Source organism: Pongo abelii, chromosome 7, assembly GCF_028885655.2.
Source record: "Pongo abelii isolate AG06213 chromosome 7, NHGRI_mPonAbe1-v2.0_pri, whole genome shotgun sequence".
Taxonomy (NCBI): Eukaryota; Metazoa; Chordata; class Mammalia; order Primates; family Hominidae; genus Pongo; species Pongo abelii.
The window spans coordinates 139,774,956-139,793,640 of NC_071992.2; the positions used below are offsets into that span (position 1 = coordinate 139,774,956).

Consider the following 18,685-nt stretch of genomic DNA (forward strand, 5'->3'; position numbering starts at 1 on the left):
AACGTGTTCTTTTTTAAAAAATACACAATGTGATGGATAAATCGAATGTCCTTTTTGATAATCACCCTGGTTTTAAGAATATAACTGTCTAGAGAAAATAACTAATAGAGCTCATTGTGTATTATCTAGAAGTCATTGTATGCCAGGCAATTTTCTGACAATCTGATGGGGTCAGTACTAGTTTTAATCCCTATTTTACAGATGAGAAAACTGATACAGAGAGAGGTTTTCATATAGCTCACCAAGTCACTAGCCAGTAAGTAGTAGAGCCAGGATTCAAATTAAGGGAAAAAAGCACCTGAGAAGCTTCATGCTGCTTTCTGATCACCTCCTTACTCTCTAAGGGTAACCACTATCCTGCTTTCTAACTGCATACATTCATTGTGCCTCTTTCTGTATTTTATATAATTTCATATAAAAATGTTTGTGTATGGCAGAAAAAAAAAACCAAAAACAAAAAACAACTTTGCAAAACCAAGAGCTGGTAGATTTGGCCCTTGGGCTGTAGTTTGCTGTCCCTTGTTCTACAGCAATAGAGCTGTGACTGGTGTGTGGCTGCTCTGCCATGGACTACGTTTCCCATTCTCCTTTCCAGCCAGGCGTGGCCATGTGACCAGCTGAATATAAGAGGAAGTATGTGTGCCACTTTCATGACTGACCTGTGAAACTCCTGCCCACTCCTTCACACCTTTGCCTACTTTCTTACCAGATGAAATGGTGATGACTGGAGTGACCTCGGAAGCTACTTATCAAAGGCAGAAGAGCCACCATCAGCCTGGATTCCTGATGACTCTATGGAGCCGAGTTGCATGCCTGCCTAAATAGTATATTGTGGAACTCTTTCATAGGAGACAAACTTATGTATTTTTTAAGTCACAGAATTCTTGGTGAGTTTTGATTTGGCTGTTTAGTCCTCCCTAAATAATTCAGTGCCCATTCAAGCATGTAACAGGATATTTTTAGCTGGGTCAGAAATAAGAATTTGTGGTGTTCCAGGCGGGGTATGGTGGCTCACGCCTGTAATCCCAGCACTTTGGAAGGCCAAGGCGGGTGGATCACTTAAGGTCAGGAGTTCGAGACCAGCCTGGCCAACAAGGTGAAACCCCATCTCTCCCCAAAATACAAAAATTAGCCAGGTATGGTGGCACATGCTTATAATCCCAGTTACTCGGGAGGCTTGAGTATCACTTGAGATATCGCTTGAACCTGGGAGGTGGAGGTTGCAGTGAGCCGAGATTGCACCACTGCACTCCATCCTGGGCGACAAGAGTGAGACTCTGTCTCAAAAAAAAAAAAGAAAAAGACTAAAAAGAATTTGTGGTATAAGCCTCTGTGTCCTTGCGCAGACTGCCCCCTTAGTGTCCCACAGTTTTTGTGGAATTATTGCCCCTCCTGGAATGTTCACAAACCCTGAACACAGATGTCTATCCAGTCCTGTTGTTTTGCACGAGGTTCAGGAGCCTTGTGGGAAAGAAGCCAAATGGTCTGTGTTTTCATTTAGGGTTCAGACGTGTATAGACTTGTCCCGTGGGCTAGAGGTCCTCAAAGATGTCTTTGCTAGAGGAGAGAAAAACATGAACAGGTCCCTGAGAGAAAATCAATGTAAGTGAAGATGACATCTGGCTGAGAGGACCAGACTAGATGATTATACATTAGAGCATTCCTTGATGGCAGGTGCCATGAGAGATGTGCCACGGTGCACCCTTACCCCTACTCTCTTACTCTCTTGAAAACCCTGTCTCCTGGGAAGGAAAGAAAGAACTGTGTCACTAGGGGCCCCATGTGGCTCTGTGGGAACCTTGGAAGTAGCTGCTGATTTTCTGTAGAACAGTGGACAGCAGTGTTCTGACTGAGTCTGGTATTTTGGTGGTTGACAGCAGTACACGCTATGACCAGTGGCTGGCTCAGCAGTGAAGCAGAAGCATGAGGAAGCCTGCAGGCTGTGGTTTGGATTCTCTGTGAGTCCTCTTTTCATCAGGATTTGAAAGAGAAAATGATTTACAGAGGACTCTCAGACTGGTAGGGGCTTGTGTACATTCAGCATATAGCAATCAACACCTTGATGATTTGCAGAAATTCTTCATGGAGGATGCTTATTTAAAAGAGCTGGAGGGCTGGGTGTGGTGGCTCATGCCTATAATCCCAGCACTTTGGGAGGCTGAAGTGGGCAGATCACTTGAGGCCAGGAGTTCAAGACCTCTACTGTTGCTGTATCACTGCCCTGGTGATTCAGCAGTGAATCCTGCGCTCATGGATGTTACATTCTTGTGGAGAAGACAGACAATGAACTTCTACAATGTGTGGAAGATTGGTTGCTATTTACTGAGTTGGGGAAGATTGTGGGTGGAGTAATTTTGGGGAGGAAGATCAGGAGTTTTATTGGGGGCATGTTAAATTTGAGGTGCCAGTTGGGTGTCTAAGAGGAGCTGTCAAACAGGAGTTGGTAGCCGGGTGTGGTAGGCGGAGGTTGTAGTGAGCCTGAGATCACGTCAGTGCACTCCAGCCTGGGCGACAGAGTGAGACTCCGGCTTGCTTTCTCTCTCTTTCTCTCTCTCTCTGTCTCTATCTATCTATCTATCTATCTGTCTGTCTGTCTGTCTGTCTGTCTGTCTATCTATCTATCTATCTAATCTATCTATCTAATCTATCTATCTAATCTATCTATCTATGTATGAGCTGGATAAAGGGGTCCCAGAGTCAGTGGAGAGGTGTAGGATGGGAATATCAAATTGGGAGACATCCGTTAATAGATGATATTTAAAGGTACCGGCCTCTATGATATCATTGAGAGAATGTGTGTGGATAGAGGAAAGGTCCAGAGACCTAGCCTAGGGAGCTTTTATTTAGGGCTTAGGAGATGGGAAGACAGATGGAATTGTCATGGAGGAAGGAGGAGAAAACAAGGATGCCCAAAAGAGAAAGTGGTATTAGAAGGGGAGAGGGATCAGCTCTGTCAGATGTTGCTGATCAGCTGAGTAAGTTGAGGACTGGGATGACCATTGGTTTTGGCAGTGTGGAGGTCTTTGGGCAATTTCAGTGGAGTGATGGGGATGACAGCCTAATTTCAGTAGGTTCAGGAGGGAATGGGAGGAAGGAAGTAGAGTGGTTTGGGAAGGGGGCAGAAAATGGGGGCAGTACTGCAGGGGGATGTGGGTCAGCAGGGGAGACTGCTGTTTGCCTGGCTCTCAGCCGGTTCTTCCATTATGAAGAACGAATTATCCATTTCTGCCCCTCCAAGGAGACCTCTCATGGCATCAGAACCTGTCTGTCTTCCAGGGCCACTGTCTCTCAAGCAGGGCAAACACTCCTCAGTTCTCACTCTGAAGGACACTCCCTTTGACTCGATCCATCCCTTGGTTCATGCAGCCCTTCTTCAGCATTGACAGAGAGGACAGAAAGCTGGATAACTTTCAGGGATATTTCATCCAGGTCATGGGGAAGCCTCAGGCACCACTCTAATAACTCTTTGCTTTTTTTCCTTGACCTCTTCCCACTTTGCAGTGTTTTCTCCACAAAGCAGCCAAAGTGATCTTTTTTTTTTCTTTCTGCTTCATTTCTCCTTCATAGAGTGATCTGTTAAAAACCAGACTATCTCATTCCCCTGTTTTCAAACAACAACAAACCACCACCACTTTGCCATGGCCTCAGCATGTCCTTAAGCGAAATCCACTGCTCTACCCTGGCTCTCGGGCCCTGTGTGGTCTGGATTGCGGCTGTCTCTGTGATTTCAGCTCTGCTACTGCTGGCCCATTACCTGTCCTACTTCCCCCATTAGGTTTCTTTTGGTGAGCAGGACAAGCTCATTCCTTCCTCAGGGACCTCACATTCTGTTTACCCTGATCTGACCCATTTTTTCCCCCTTATCTTCTGTTGGCTGACACTCCCTGACATTGAGGTCTGAGCTCCGAGTCTGGTAATTCTTCCCTGGTGACGTATCTAAAGCTGACTGCCCCAGTCAACATGACAGTACCATTTTTTCTTCATAGCAGTTATCACTAACTGAAATGATCTTCCACACTTGTTTAAAAGTCTGTTTTCCTTTTTTTTAAATTAAGATGGAGTCTCGCTCTGTCACCCAGGCTGGGGTGCAGTGGCGTGATCTTCACTAACTGCAGCCTCCGCTTCCTGGATTCAAGGGATTCTCCTGCCTCAGCCTCCCAAGTAGCTGGGATTATAGGCATGTGCCACCACACCTGGCTAATTTTTGTATTTTTATTAGAGACGGAGTTTCATCATGTTGGCCAGTCTGGTCTCGAACTCTTGACTTCAATTGGTCTGCCCACCTCAGCCTCCCAAAGTGCTGGGATTACAGGCATGAGCCACCACACCTGGTCTAAACGTCTGTTTTCTATCTCCCTCCATTGGACTGTGAGTCCTCCCTGCCTTATTCTCCACTGTAATACAGTGTCTAGTACAGTATCTGACACCTTATAGTAAGCACTCAACAAATATTCCTCAAGTATTCCATAAAGAAACAACTCCTGTCACCAAAGGAGTCTGGAACTTCAAGTCCGCCACTCCACTGGATTTCAGGATAATGCATGAAAACTGCTGCTGAAGTCTTGTTCTTTGAATTATTCCCTTTGACTAGATTCTATTCCTTTTTTAGATGATCTTGTCCTTTTTCATCTTGTCCGGTTTTGTCTGCAGTCCCTTCAGCCTTAACTCCAAGCCCTACTCTTCCACCTTTTGGTGTGAAAAGCACGTTATGAATGACTTCTGCAGAGAGCAAAGAACACCATGGATTTATTTAATTAGCTCTCTCACATTCTTGGCAGGCACCTCATTCCAGCCTCTTGTCACAAACGCAGATATGGAAAGCACCATGTCTAGTGTCTGATATTGAGAGCAGGAGCTCACAGTACACTTTTCCCCTTTGCTCCAAGCTGACCACGCAGCCTAGCACCAGAGAATGAACTATGTCTTTTACCCTGGCAGTCCAGGGAGAATGTGGCTTTGGCCCTGAGCTTTACAGCAGGTATCTGTTCGGGCCAGGCTTTTAATAACATCCATTTATTGGTCAGGCGCAGTGGCTCACACCTGTAATCCCAGCACTTTGGGAGGCCAACGCGGGTGGATCACTTGAGGTCAGGAGTTCAAGACCAGCCTGGCCAACATGATGAAACCCTGTCTCTACTAAAAATATGAAAATTAGCTGGGCATGATGGCAGATGCCTGTAATCCCAGCTACTTGGGAGGCTGAGGCAGGAGGATCTCTTGAACCCGGGAGGCAGAGGTTGCAGAGAGCTAAGATCGAGCCATTGCACTCCAGCCTGGGTGACAGCAAGACTCGGTCTCTACACACAAAAATAAATAAATAAAATTTTAAAAGTCTGGGAACAGTGGCTTATGCCTGTAATCCCAACACTTTGGGAGGCCGAGGCAGGTGGATCACCTGAGGTCAGGCGTTGAGACCAGCCCGACCAACATGGAGAAACCCCGGCTTTACTAAAAATACAAAAAAATTAGCCAGGCATAGTGGCGCATGCCTGTAATCCCAGCTACTCAGGAGGCTGAGGCAGGAGAATTGCTTGAATCCGGGAGGTGGAAGTTGTGGTGAGCCGAGATTGCACCATTGCACTCCAGCCTGGGCAACCAGAGTGAAACTCCCTCTCAGAAAAAAAAAAAAAAAAAAAAAAAAAAAAAATTGCATCCATTTATTATCAAGGGAGCAGTCGTAGCAGAACTTCACTTAGAGTCAATAGGCAATCTCTCCTGAGGTTTCCATGGGGACCTGGAGTTTTAGAGCAATTTCTGGGAAGAACATTGGAAGGAAATTGTGGGGCAAGATGTTAATACAGTCACACTGTTCTGGCACCCGCTGTTTCTGCAGCCATAAGTGACGGTTGAATCAGTTCCCACTCAAGGCCCACAGGATGCAGAGCTATGTTTGACCTCCTTGGGGCCAGATGCTGAGGAGATCTTGTCCCTGCCCCTGGAATACAGGAAAAATAAGTTCAAGTCCTTGGCCCCCGTTACAGTTTTGCATTTGCTAGTGACATACTGTGTGACCTTGGGAAAGTCACTTAACCTCTCTGGGCCTTCGTTGCCTCACCTAAGAATTATTTTGAGGCTCAAATGAGATTGTGTGTGTGTTGGCGGGGAAGAGAATATTTCATACACCGAAAGGTGAAGTGTTTTGTTGCTTTTGTTTTTTTCTTTTTTGGAACGGAGTTTTGCTCTTGTCACCCAGGCTGGAGTGCAGTGGCACGATCTCAGCTCACTGCAACCTCTGCCTCTCAGGTTCAAGTGATTTTCCTGCCTCAGCCTCCTGAGTAGCTGGGACTATGGACACCTGCCACCATGCCTGGCTAATTTTACATTTTTAGTAGAGACGGGTTCACCATGTTGGCCGGGCTGCTCTCGAATTCCTGACCTCAGGTGATCTGCCTGCTTTGGCCTCCCAAAGTGCTGGGATTACAGGTGTGAGTCATCATGCCTGGCCCCAGATAGCTCATCTAAGCTCTTCATGTGTATGAACTCACTTAATCCTCAAAACAACAATATAAGGTAGATACCATTATTCTCCTCATGTTACAAATTAGGAAACAGGCACAGTAAAGTGACTTATAGAAAGCCACATAGCTAGTGAGTGGTGGAGACAGGATTTGAATCTAGGCATTCCCGCTCCAGGGCCTGGCTGCCACCCAATTCCCAGTTCACCCAGTTCCAAGTTCATGCCCACATGCTGTAATCAGATAATGGGTCACTAGCAAGGTGCTGTCTGTTGTAGGGCAGGAGTGGGTCACTGAGCTTCCCCGCGGTCGGGATGAAGTGTCCTTCACAGCTGTCCACCTGAAGTAGCTTACCCTCTAGTTACTGCAAAGAAACTTTATCAGTAAACGTCAAAGTTGTTAAAAAGGCAAATGTCCAGAACCCCCCTGAGTGGTTCTGGTTTAGTAAGCATCCCGGTCAGGTCTCAGCGGCGGAGAACAGAAATTGCTTGCTACGTGAGTCCAAAAGGCATTTGATTCAGAGTGATGGAGACGGGAAACATCTAGAGAAACAGTCATAGGTGTAGCAGTCGGAGATGCACTCACTTCTAGCCCTGGTGCCCAGACCTGTGAACTCTGGCAGTACTGTCACTGGTTCAGAGCATCTACTACATCTTATGGGACAGAACCCCAGTGTCACCAGGTGGTGTCTGCCAGCGGATGCTGTAGCTCAGTCTCCAATGGGCCATTCATTCTACCATCCAGAAGATCACCTACCCCTGGGGACCACGGTAAGATCAGAGTATCTGGGGGGCACCAGCATGTGGACCCATTTCTTTTGCTGTGAATGGATTTGTGATCAGAAGCAATGTGGGTGTCTGGCATTGTGGCAGTGGACGAGGCACTCATTGAGTTGGTAAGTTGCTGGCAGAAGCATGGTGATTAGGAAAAGGAAATCCATCTGTGGAAGAAGTGTTTATTCAAGGGAGGGGAAAAGTCACCTGTCTTCCATTTTGTTTTCAATTAGCAATAATCATGCCTCGGATAAACCTCATTGGCTATGACAGTGCCACTGCGCAAAGCTCTGTCTTCCCTTTTGGAAGGGATCCCTCATAATTAAGATGCCATAGCTCAGCTTTGGTCTCCACTTATGGCTTCGGCGAGAAGGCAGCCAAGTCAGCTCTGGTGAGGAAAAGATAGTGTTTGAGTCCATGCACACCTCCATCCCTGCTGCCGTTGCTGCTTGGTTCGTGGGCCCACAGTATAAACACAGGGGCACTGTCAGTGACTTGCACAGAGGAGTCAGTCCATACCCTGGCTCTTTATTTTATTTATTTATTTATTTATTTTTGAGACAGAGTTTCACTCTTGTTGCCCAGATTGGAGTACAGTGGCGCGATCTCGGCTCACCGCAACCTCTGCCTCCCAGGTTCAAGACATTCTCCTGCCTCACTCTGGAGTAGCTGGGATTACAGGCACGCCCCACCGTGCCCAGCTAATTTTGTATTTTTAGTAGAGACAGGGTTTCTCCATGTTGGTCAGGCTGGTCTCGGACTCCTGACCTCAGGTGATCCGCTCGCCTCGGCCTCCCAAAGTGCTGGGATTACAGGCGTGAGCCACCACGCCTGGCACCCTGGTTCTTTAGTGCTGTTTCCAGTGAGGACCTGTAATGGGCAACCACTTGTGTTACCAATATCCTCAAACCCCATGCCCAGAAATCAGCATTTTTTTTTTTTTTTTTGAGATGGAGTCTCACACTGTCATCCGGGCTGGAGTGCAGTGGCGCGATCTCAGCTCACTACAACCGTCGCCTCCCGGGTTCAAGCGATTCTCTGCCTCAGCCTCCTGAGTAGTTGAGACTACAGGTGTGTACCACCATGCCCGGCTAAGTTTTGTAATTTTAGTAGAAACGGGGTTTCACCATGTTGCCCAGGCTGGTCTTGAACCCCTGAGCTCAGGCAATCCACCCTCCTAGGCCTCCCAAAGTGTTGAGATTACAGGCATGAGCCACCACGCCCAGCCGAAATCAGCATTTTAATAGCCACATTCACTCCCACTTCCCCACCCAGAAGTCTACTGCAGGTGTTCTGGGACCATGTATCATGAAATATGGATTTAGGTATATTGCTAATTTTAAGTGTAATTAGGCTGTTTTTAGTAAGTGGGTAAACTTTAGTACCTTTCCAAAGTGGTGGCTGGTGTGGCTAGTTACGGAAAGTGGCAAGAGAGGTCAGGAACTTTGTCTCAGCCCATTCCTGTTTGGTTTTAAAATGTGCTAATACTCTTGATTTAGGCATCTGGTCAGGTGGGGGAATACTGACTTTCTCCAGTCTCTGGATTTTAAGAACATCTTTTTAGGTCTGATCCTTATGACAGGGCTCAAGTTAGTGGCCCTCCCCAAAGAGGGTGATATTTAGGTGCTTGCATCTCCAATGCCAAACCCCAGTGGCCATGACACTGCATTGCAGAGGTTCCTATAATCTGACAGTTGTATTTCTGGATAAATCCTTTGTTAATAATCATCCTGTTTGTTCCTTATGCTTTTGAATATTGAGAGAACTTATATATTGCAGGGATTTTTGTTGTTGTTTTGAGACAGAGTCTTGCTCTGTCGCCCAGGCTGGTGTGCACGATCTTGGCTCACTGCAGCCTCCTGCTCTGCAGGGATTTTTGTTTCAAAACTTGGAACCCAAGATGCACGTCTTAAATATCTAAGGCAGCAGGCATTTTAAAGTAAACAAAGTCACAAAAAGTGTGGCTGAACTTGATTCTGTTATTACCTCATTGTGGGAACTAATAATTCCTGTCAGTTCTGAGCAATATTAAGCCTTACAGGAATTACACCAGAATAAAGTATATGTTTGGGCACTTCCCCAAGTATCGAAGACACTGTCAGGAGTTGTTTTACATGATTGCCTCAGGGGAAACAAGAGATAGTTAATGCTTTATATATTTTTAACAAGAAATGTCACTAAAATAAGATCCTTTTGCTTTCCTGTCTTTTGTCACTTAAATGATTTTGCCACCTGTTAAACTTCTAGGCATCTTGGACACTTTCAAAAACAAATGAATCAATTTTTTTCGACTTCTGTGGAGGGCAATCAGATATTTATCTATAGAAATGACCTGTGACCATCCCCTTTGACTTAGGAATTCCTCATCTAGGAATTTATCTTACAGATATATATTGCACACATATAAAATGGTGGATACACAAGGAAACTCATTGTAGCTCTGGGCATAACAACAGGCAGTTGGAAACCACCTGTAGGCTTATCAACAGGGGGCTGATGAAATGTTTATGTTTCTTAAGCTGAGTGATGGCTTAAAAATTTTTTAAAAATCTCTCTCTATATATAGATATATATATTTTTGAGACAGAGTCTCCCTCTGTCACCTAGGCTGGAGTATAGTGGCACGATCTCGGCCCACTGCAACCTCTGCCTCCCTGGTTCAAGCAATTCTTCTGCCTCAGCCTACCAAGTAGCTGGGATTACAACTGTGAACCACCATGCCTGGCTAATTTTTGTATTTTTAGTAGAGAAGGGGTTTCCCCATGTTGACAAGGCTGGTCTGAAACTCCTGACTTCAAGTGATCCGCCCACCTCGGCCTCCGAGAAAGTGCTAGGATTACAGGCATGAGCCACTGCACCCAGCCAAAATTTAAAAAAGAATCTTAAACATGATATAAATATTCTTTTGTATGTATTAGTTGGTGCAAAAGTAATTGCAGTTTTTGCCTTTACTTTCAAATTAAACCTATATTAAATATGTAATAAACCTATATTATATATGTAATACAATTAAATTTAAAGAGTAAGTGGAAATCTGTACTAAAAGATAAAAACATATATGTGTATTTGCTTATATTTGTACAGAATGCCTATAGGAATATCCAGTATCCAGTACCAAACTGGTAATATTGGTTGCTTCTGAGAAGAGAACTGGGTGGCTAGGGTCACGGGAGGGAGGGAACTTCACTGTGTACCCTTTTGTGTTTTTAAGTGTTGTGACTCCTGTGAATATATTACTTATTAACGGTAGAATTGACTGGGCGCAGTGGCTCACGCCTGTAATCCCAGCACTTTGGGAGGCCGAGGCAGGTGGATCACCTGAGGTCAGGAGTCCAAGACCAGCCTGACCAACATGGTGAAACCGCATCTCTGCTAAAAACACAAAATTTAGCCGGGTGTGGTGGCATGTGCCTGTAGTCACAGCTACTCGGGAGGCTGAGACAGGAAAATCGCTTGAACCCGGGAGGCGGAGGTTGCAGTGAGCCAAGATCACGCCACTGCACTCCAACCTGGGCTATAGAGCAAGACTCTGTCTCAAAAAAAAAAAAAAAAAAAAAAAAAAAAAGAATTAAAATAAAAAAAAACAAATAAATCACACTTTCCCTCACTTTTTAAATATTTATTTATTTATTTATTTATTTATTTATTTTGTAGAGACGAGGTCTTGCTATGTTGCCCAGGCTCGTCTGGAACTCCTGGACTCAAGCAGTCCTCCCACCTTGTCCTCCCAAAGTGCTGGGACTACAGGCGTGAGCCACTGTGCCTGGCTAACTTTTTTTCAAACAAACACAACTTGAAACAAGTGTAGCCTCAGATGTTCTCTCTGATCAAAGTTTCATTGACCAAAAGCAAGAAAAGCCAGAAGAAATTATTTTTCTCTTATACCGCTCTGAGCCTGTTTGTTTACCAATTCTAATCCTTTGATTGGAATGCTGTGAGTGAAAGTGAGACCTTGAAAATGTGAGTTTAGGTGAAACCATTAAACAGCTAAGTAGCTGTCTGTGTGCTGGTCAGGGGTGTGTTTCTGTGGCATCTATGGCATTAAGCTGTGATCTGGGTACAGAAATGCTCAGAAAGCCCATGAGCTCATGCGAAGAGAGAAAACCTTTTTAGCAGATGTGTGAGACAGGAAAAATTGTTCGTACTTTCTTTTTTTTCTTTTTTTTTTTTAAATCGGAGTCTCGCTCTGTCGCCCAGGCTGGAGTACAATGGCGCGATCTCGGCTCACTGCAAGCTCCACCTCCTGGGTTCACGCCATTCTCCTGCCTCAGCCTCCCAAGTAGCTGCGACTACAGGCGCCCGCCAGCACGCCCAGCTAATTTTTTGTATTTTTAGTAGAGATGGGATTTCACCGTGATACCCAGGATGGTCTCGATCTCCTGACCTCGTGATCTACCCGCCTCGGCCTCCCAAAGTGCTGGGATTACACGCGTGAGCCACTGCGCCTGGCCACAGTTGGTACTTTCACACTCAACACTCAACATAATACTTCGCCTCTGACATCAGACGTGTGTGGGGTTTTCCTACATCTCAGTCGTTTCTCCAGTGACATTAGCTGGCTCTTCTAGAATTCAATGCAACTCTGACATTGTCTACCTGGAGTTAGAGTCAGATCCCAGGGTGAGGGGCTCAGTTCCACAAGACTGTCCCCTACTTGATGTATCAGTTGCAAGTAGTAGGTGGTCACCTATATTTTGCTATAAACCGGAGTTCCTATGACTTCCTCTTCAGGTTGGATTAACTTGCTAGGATGGCTCATAGAACTCAGGGAGACATTTAACCTTTACTCTTTTATTATATTAATAAAGCCTCTGTTAAAGGATAGAGGCTGGGCATGGTGGCTCATGCCTGTAATCCCAGCACTTTGGGAGGCTGAGTTCGGAAGATCACTTGAGCCTAGGAGTTTGAGACCAGCCTGGGCAACGCAGCAAAACCCCATCTCTATAGAAATTACAAAAGTCTGCCAGGTGCGTTGGCTCACGCCTGTAATCCCAGCACTTTTGGGTTGCCGAGGTGGGCGAATCACAAGGTCGAGAGATTGAGACCATCCTGGCCAACATGGCGAAATCCCGTCTCTATTAAAAATACAAAAAAATTAACTGGGCATGGTGGTGCACGCCTGTAGTCCCAGTTACTCCGGAGGCTGAGGCAAGAGAATTGCTTGAACCTCGGGGTGGAGGTTGCAGTGAGCCGAGATCGTGCCACTGCACTCCAGCCTGGCAACAGAGCGAGACTCTGTCTCAAATAAATAAATAAAATAAAATGAAAAAATTAGCCAGATGTGGTGGTGTGTGCCTGTAGTCCCAGCTACTCAGGAGGTGGGAGGATATGTTTGAGCCTGGGAGGTCAAGGCTGCAGTGAGCCATGATTATGCCACCGCACTCCAGCCTAGGTGACAGAGCGAGATCCTGTCTCAAAAAAAAAAAAAAAAAAAAAAAAAAATGTAGATGAACAGCCAGATGAAGAGATCAGGTGTGGAAGGGTCCTGAGTGCAGGAGCTTCTGTCCCCATGGAGTTGGGGTGCACCACCCTCCCAGCACATGGACATGTTCTGCTACCCGGAAACTCTCTGAACCCCATAGTTCAGGACTTCGGCTTCATCAGGTAGGCAAGATGGATGATTAATTCAGTCTCTAGCCCTTCCCCATCTCTAAAGAATGGAGGATGGGGCTGAAAGCTCCAAGCTTCTAATCATTGCTCAGTCTTTCCAGTGAGCAGCCCCTGTCCAGGAGCTCACCAAGAGTCCCCTCATTAGAAAAAAACACGCTCCTCAGAAAAATTCCAAGGGATTCAGGAACTCTAAGTCAGGTGTTCCTATTACTCAGGAAATTACAAAGGTTTAAGAGTCTGTCTCAGGTACCTGGGGCAGAGACCCAATAATCCCAACAAAAGTTTCTCCTAGAACACCTATTGCTCAGGAAATCACAAGGGTTTTTGAAGCTCTGTGCCAGGAACCTGGGGTAGAGACGAATATACATCATTCTTTTTTTTTTTTTTTTTTTTGAGATGGAGTTTCACTTTTATTGCCCAGGCAGGAGTGCAATGGCACGATCTCAGCTCACCGCAACCTCCGCCTCCTGGTTCAAGCGATTCTCTTGCCTCAGCCTCCCAAGTAGCTGAGATTACAGGAATGCACCACCATGCCTGGGTAATTTTGTATTTTTAGTAGAGACGGGGTTTCTCCATGTTGATCAGGCTGGTCTCGAACTCCCGACCTCAGGTAATCCGCCTGCCTTGGCCCCCCAAAGGGCTGGGATTACAGGCATGAGCCACTGCGCCCGGCCCAATATACATGATTCTTATTTCACAGCAGATATCTCTTGATTTCTTTGAAAAAAAAATCTTAAATAGTACCTTGAGAGAACCCCTAATGACAGATAATATGTATTGAGTACTCATTTTGTGCCAGGCACTGCTCAAAACTACTTGTTGGGCATGAAATTATTAGTCCTTACAATAACTTCATGAAATAGGAATTATTATTATCCTTATTTTTCAGATGAAGAAATGGGAGTGGGCAACTTGCCCAAAGTAGCACAGTTAATATGTAAAGGAATGTGATTTGAACCTGGGCCTGACTCCAGAATCACTACACCATAAAGTGGAGATTCAGTCACATTGGAATAAATCCAAAGGCAAAATGAGGGCATTGCTTCTTGTGCTGGTCTTGGGTCTAAGGAGGGGCATATTGCAGAGGTGAGAGCCAAGGGGAAAAGATGGAGTGGGCTGTCTGTGGCACACAGGATGTCTTTACTACTGGACAGCCTCGAACCACAAGATGCGATGTAGGGCTGAATCTTGTAGGAAAAAAGCAGTCAGGGTAAGTTCTTCAACATCAGATGTGAGAAGACCAGCGTTTTGCAGTGTCCTTTGGCTGTGGTGGGCAGGTTTGGGCTGGCAGAAGGGTCAGTGGAGACCAGCTGGGGGAGACCTGCATGCAATGGCAGGGGGTTGGGAGTGAAATGAGGGAAGGATGGACCTGGTAGGTTTGGTTTTGACGACGTAGTGGAGTCTGTATTGGCTGAAGGTTACAAAGGAAGCAAGGAGAGAATAACATGCGCCAGCATCCAGAGACGAGTTGAGGAGGTGTGCCGTCTGACTTTTACATTCAGGCACATTTCACGCTTCTGTCAGGTACTCTGCTCAGGGCTTTTGGAATCTTTCTTTCATGTATTCCTCCATACAGTGTTTGCAGGTGGTGTATGGATGCTGTCAATCCCCCCTTTCCATAGGCACCCTCCTTACTATTCCTTGCCTAAGTGACCTAACACACTTGGTCCTGGCTTGGGCAGGCGGGAAGCATGGAGTTAATACATCCTGGAGCAGCCTTCAGCCCTGATGGGTGGGAGTAGGTGGATAAGTGGCTTAGCTTTCTTGCTCCTTGGAGGGTACAACTCTGGGCTAGATGCTGCACCATCTCCCAGGGTCCCCAGCAGCCTTGGTCCCCAGCTGCCCACAACAGCCTATCCTCTTGGCACCTGCTCAGTGACCTGGCTGGCTTCCTTGTTCCTTGACTCACGTCCCCACTCCCTACTGGTGTTTCCTAGGATCACCTCTCAAATAAACAACTTCTACCCAATTTCCTGTCTCAAGGCATGCATTGGGGAAACTCAACCCAATGCAGTTTCCAGATGATAATATCTACACCCCTAGAGGTTATTTCACTTGTTCAAGCTCACATATCCAGTATGTAACAAATCTAGGACTTTAACCCAGCTTTCCTTAGCCCCAGCCTGGTGTTGTCTTCTGCTCTACCATGCTTAGTATCTGCTATAATGACACCCTAGGTCCTTTTACATGTTGGGCTTTCCTGCAGGAGTCTGGCCTATTAGACCATAAACTCATAAAAAGCAGAACTATGACCTTGATAACTTTGTATATTCAAGAACAGCAGGAACTGTGTCTTTCCTTAATAAGGATTTATTGAAAGGAAGGGAGATAGAGCAAGAGGAAGTATGTGAGAGGAAGAGGAGACAGTTGGGAGCATGAAATTGGGGCAGAGGAGAGAGACTCTTGTGCTCCTTCTTGACATGGGGCACAAGAGTGACTTGCTTTGGAGGAGGCTATGGCTAGAGCGTCACAGGCAGAAGCCCAGGAGGCCCACGGGTGAGCAGAAAATTAGAGAACTTAAAAAATCATTTTTCTTGAAAATAATGTGTGAGACAGGGAAATCTAGTGAAAAAATATTTTTCAGTGCATGTATCCCTAAAAGGGAGGTTTTCTTTTTAAAAAAAATTTTTAAGACAGTCTTGCTGTGTCACCCAGGCTGGAGTGCAGCGGCGTGATCTCAGCTCACTACAACCTCCTCCTCGCGGGTTCAAGCGATTCTCATGCCTTAGCCTCCCGAGTGGCTGGGACTATAGGCGCGTGCCACCTCGCCTGGCTAATTTTTTTGTATTTTTAGTATAGAAAGGGTTTCATCATGCTCGCCAGGTTGGTCTTGAACTCCTGACCTCATGTGATCTGCCTGCCTCAGCTTCCCAAAATGTTGGGATTACAGGCGTGAGCCACCGTGCTGGGCCTGTGTTTTGTTTTTAATATGAGATTAGTTATTATAACTTTGTAGAAAGAACATTAGATGGATTTTCTCAGCAGAGTTAAGTCTACAACTCAGATACTCTAGGGCAGTGGTTTTTGAACTACACAAGGCACTGGGACTTCTAAGGCACTCTCTTAGCAGCCTCCTCAAAAAGGAGGAGATGATAATAATTGATTACTACTTATTGAATTCTAATTAGACTATGTGCCAAGCCCCATGCTAAGTCTTGGTCTGCGTTATCTCATTTAATCCTCTTTGATATGAGTCCTGTTATCATTCCCACTTCACGGATTACGAAGCTGACACTCAAAGAGGTCCCCCAGCCAATAAGTGGCCAAAGTGGGATTCATCTGACTGTTTGACTCCAGAGCTCATGCATTCACAGGCATGGCTACAGGCACCCTTCTCTTCACTCCTTCCCCAAGCATGCCCCCAATTCACCAGAATTGAAACTCAAGATTTTGACACCATAGAGAGCAAACTGGGGAACAGGAACTACACTGTTGGTTAGGACTTGGGAGAAGATAAATTAAAAAGTCTGACACTTTGATTACGTTCTGTAAAAGTCTTGGGGCTTTGCTTTCCCACTGTGAAGGGCATTTTGAAATGCATTTTAATGAATGCATTCTGCTCTCTTGGTACACCAGGGGGAGCATTTAGTACAGGAATGGGAATAAGGTGGCTCCAGGAAATGACTATTCCTGCTCTTTGTAGGAAGAATATTTTTTCTTTCTCTCTTTCTCACTCACTGAAAAACACATTTTTCTTTCTGAACAGTTTGAAAGCAAGTTGCAGATATCATGAGACTTCACCTATAAATACTTCAGAAGGATTTCCTAAGAAAGACATTCTTCTGCCTTATGATGATATTATTATCACGTCCAAGAAACTTAACATTGATGCAACAATGATGTCTAATATGTGGTCTGTATTCAAACTTCTCCAGATATCCCCAAGATGTTCTTTATTGCTTTTTTTTGGTTTCAATCCAGAATAAATTTTGTATTCTCTTAATATTAGATCACAGTTATTCTTCTGGAATATTTTGCTGCGAAATGCTTATAATTTTTACTGTCTATTGAATGACTCATAAAGTTGATTTGCCGTGCTTTAGTAAGTTTCTCTTTGATTGCTATTGTTTATTCCTATTATAAGTATACCATGACGTTAAGTGGGACTTCCCCTTTCTCAGTTTTGACTCAGGCACCAATTAAATAGATATCAGAATCCAAAGTGAGTGTGAGATTGATGTGGTATATGGAATTCATCAACTGTCACAGGTTAGGTTCCTTGTAAAAGGCTCTTGATGGACATTTGTATGGAGGCAGTTTATTGGGGGAGTGTTTGGGGCTCAGCAGCTAAGGGGGAAGAAACGAAGCAGGATGAGACACAGGGAGGTGTTGAACTGTGATGCAATCCCTACTCAGCCAATCCCCAGGGACCTCTAGAGCTGGGATGGTGATATTTGGTTGTGTCCCCACCCAAATCTCATCTTGAATTGTAGCTCCCATAATTCCCATGTGTCGTGGGAGGGACCTGGTGGGAGGTAATTGAATCATGGGGGCAAGTCTTTCCTGTGCTGTTCTCATGATAGTGAATACATCTCACGAGAGCTGATGTTTTATAAAGGGGATTCCCCTGCACAGGCTGTCTTGCCTGCCACCATGTTAAGACGTGACTTTGCTTTTCCCTTCACCTTCCACCGTGATTGTGAGGCCTCCCCAGCCATGTGGAACTGTGAATCCATTAAGCCTCTTTCCTTTATAAATTATCCTGCCTCAGGTATGCCTTTATTAGCAGTGTGAGAACAGACTAATAGAGATGGTCTTGCAGAGTTGTTCCCTTCTGGAGCAAGGAGGCTGGGTCTTTATACACCTAAAGGGACCAGTCAATGGATGCAGGTTGCCCCTGGGACAGAGATGTGATCACGGTAACTCCCTTCAGCTTAGAGCAATTTTCAGAGAGACTTGGAATAGAAATGAGGGCCTGAAGGGGAGATCTGGGCAGGGACCACAGCATCCATAACAGCAGGGAAATGCTTATGAACATGTTGCCTAACGTTGGATCCCCTCAGACTGAATACACGAGAGGTCAGAGTGGCAGCAGCATGAGGAGGAGGAAGGGTAGAGAGACGCCGCTGGAGAGAGCATTGCCAGGCTGTGCCTCCACTCTCCCTCCCCAGGGGGAAGGGCCAGGAGTGCTACCACCTTTACCTCAAGGGTATGATGGGTCTCCCATAGGACCACATATTTAACTTATATATTTCCTATGGTTGAGAAATATGTAACTGGCTAGAGTGGCCTGTGGCAGCAGGACACAGAGGGCTGGGTTTGGTCCTGTGTTCCCAGGGTTTGTTGGGGCAAGAGATGAGAGAGTGTTTCCTGGGACTTAAATGTGGGCCCTTGGCTGGGCACTGTGGCTCACGCCTGTAATCTCAGCACTTTGGGAGGCGGATCACTTGAGGTCAGGAGTTCGAGACCAGCCTGGCCAACATAGTGAAACCCCATCTCTACTAAAAATATAAAAATTAGCTGGGTGTGGTGTCACGCGCCTGTAATCCTATCTACTTGGAAGGCTGAGGCACGAGAATCACTTGAACCTGGGAGGTGGAGGTTGCAGTGAGCCCAGATCACACCACCGCACTCCTGCCTGGGCAACAGGGCCAGATTCTGTCTCAGGAAAAAAAAGTGTGGGCCCCATGGGAGAGACGATACTGAGCCAGAGCCATTTTTAAAACCCTTTTATTTTGAACGAATTTAAGACTCAGAAGAAACTGCAAGAATGAAAGGGGGTTCCATGTGCGCTTCATCTGGCTTTCCCCAGTGATAATGTAGAACCACCGTACATTTTCAAAACTAGGAAATTGACACTGACATTGACACAGTACTGTGAATTAAACTATAGACCTTGATTTTCAC

General features: G+C 45.7%; 1 protein-coding gene and 1 pseudogene across 3 annotated transcripts in view; one reads left to right on the forward strand and one right to left on the reverse strand.

Annotated features, from left to right (window-relative positions):
- Window positions 1-16,992, forward strand: part of NTAQ1 (N-terminal glutamine amidase 1) — a 47,667-nt gene extending 30,675 nt beyond the window's left edge. For 2 of the 3 annotated variants that reach the window (XR_002916082.3, XM_024251619.3), the window contains exon 7: window positions 710-3,097. Coding sequence is in view for 1 of the 3 variants with exons in the window: in XM_024251619.3 (XP_024107387.1) it covers window positions 710-721 (12 nt within the window). In the remaining 2 variants the exon portion in view is untranslated. Of the gene's footprint in view, window positions 1-709; window positions 3,098-16,544 lie in introns of those variants that run through there. The other variant, XR_008509269.2, reaches the window with a different exon arrangement.
- Window positions 7,437-7,518, reverse strand: LOC112134855 (U4 spliceosomal RNA; annotated as a pseudogene).
- Window positions 16,993-18,685: the final 1,693 nt, after the last annotated feature.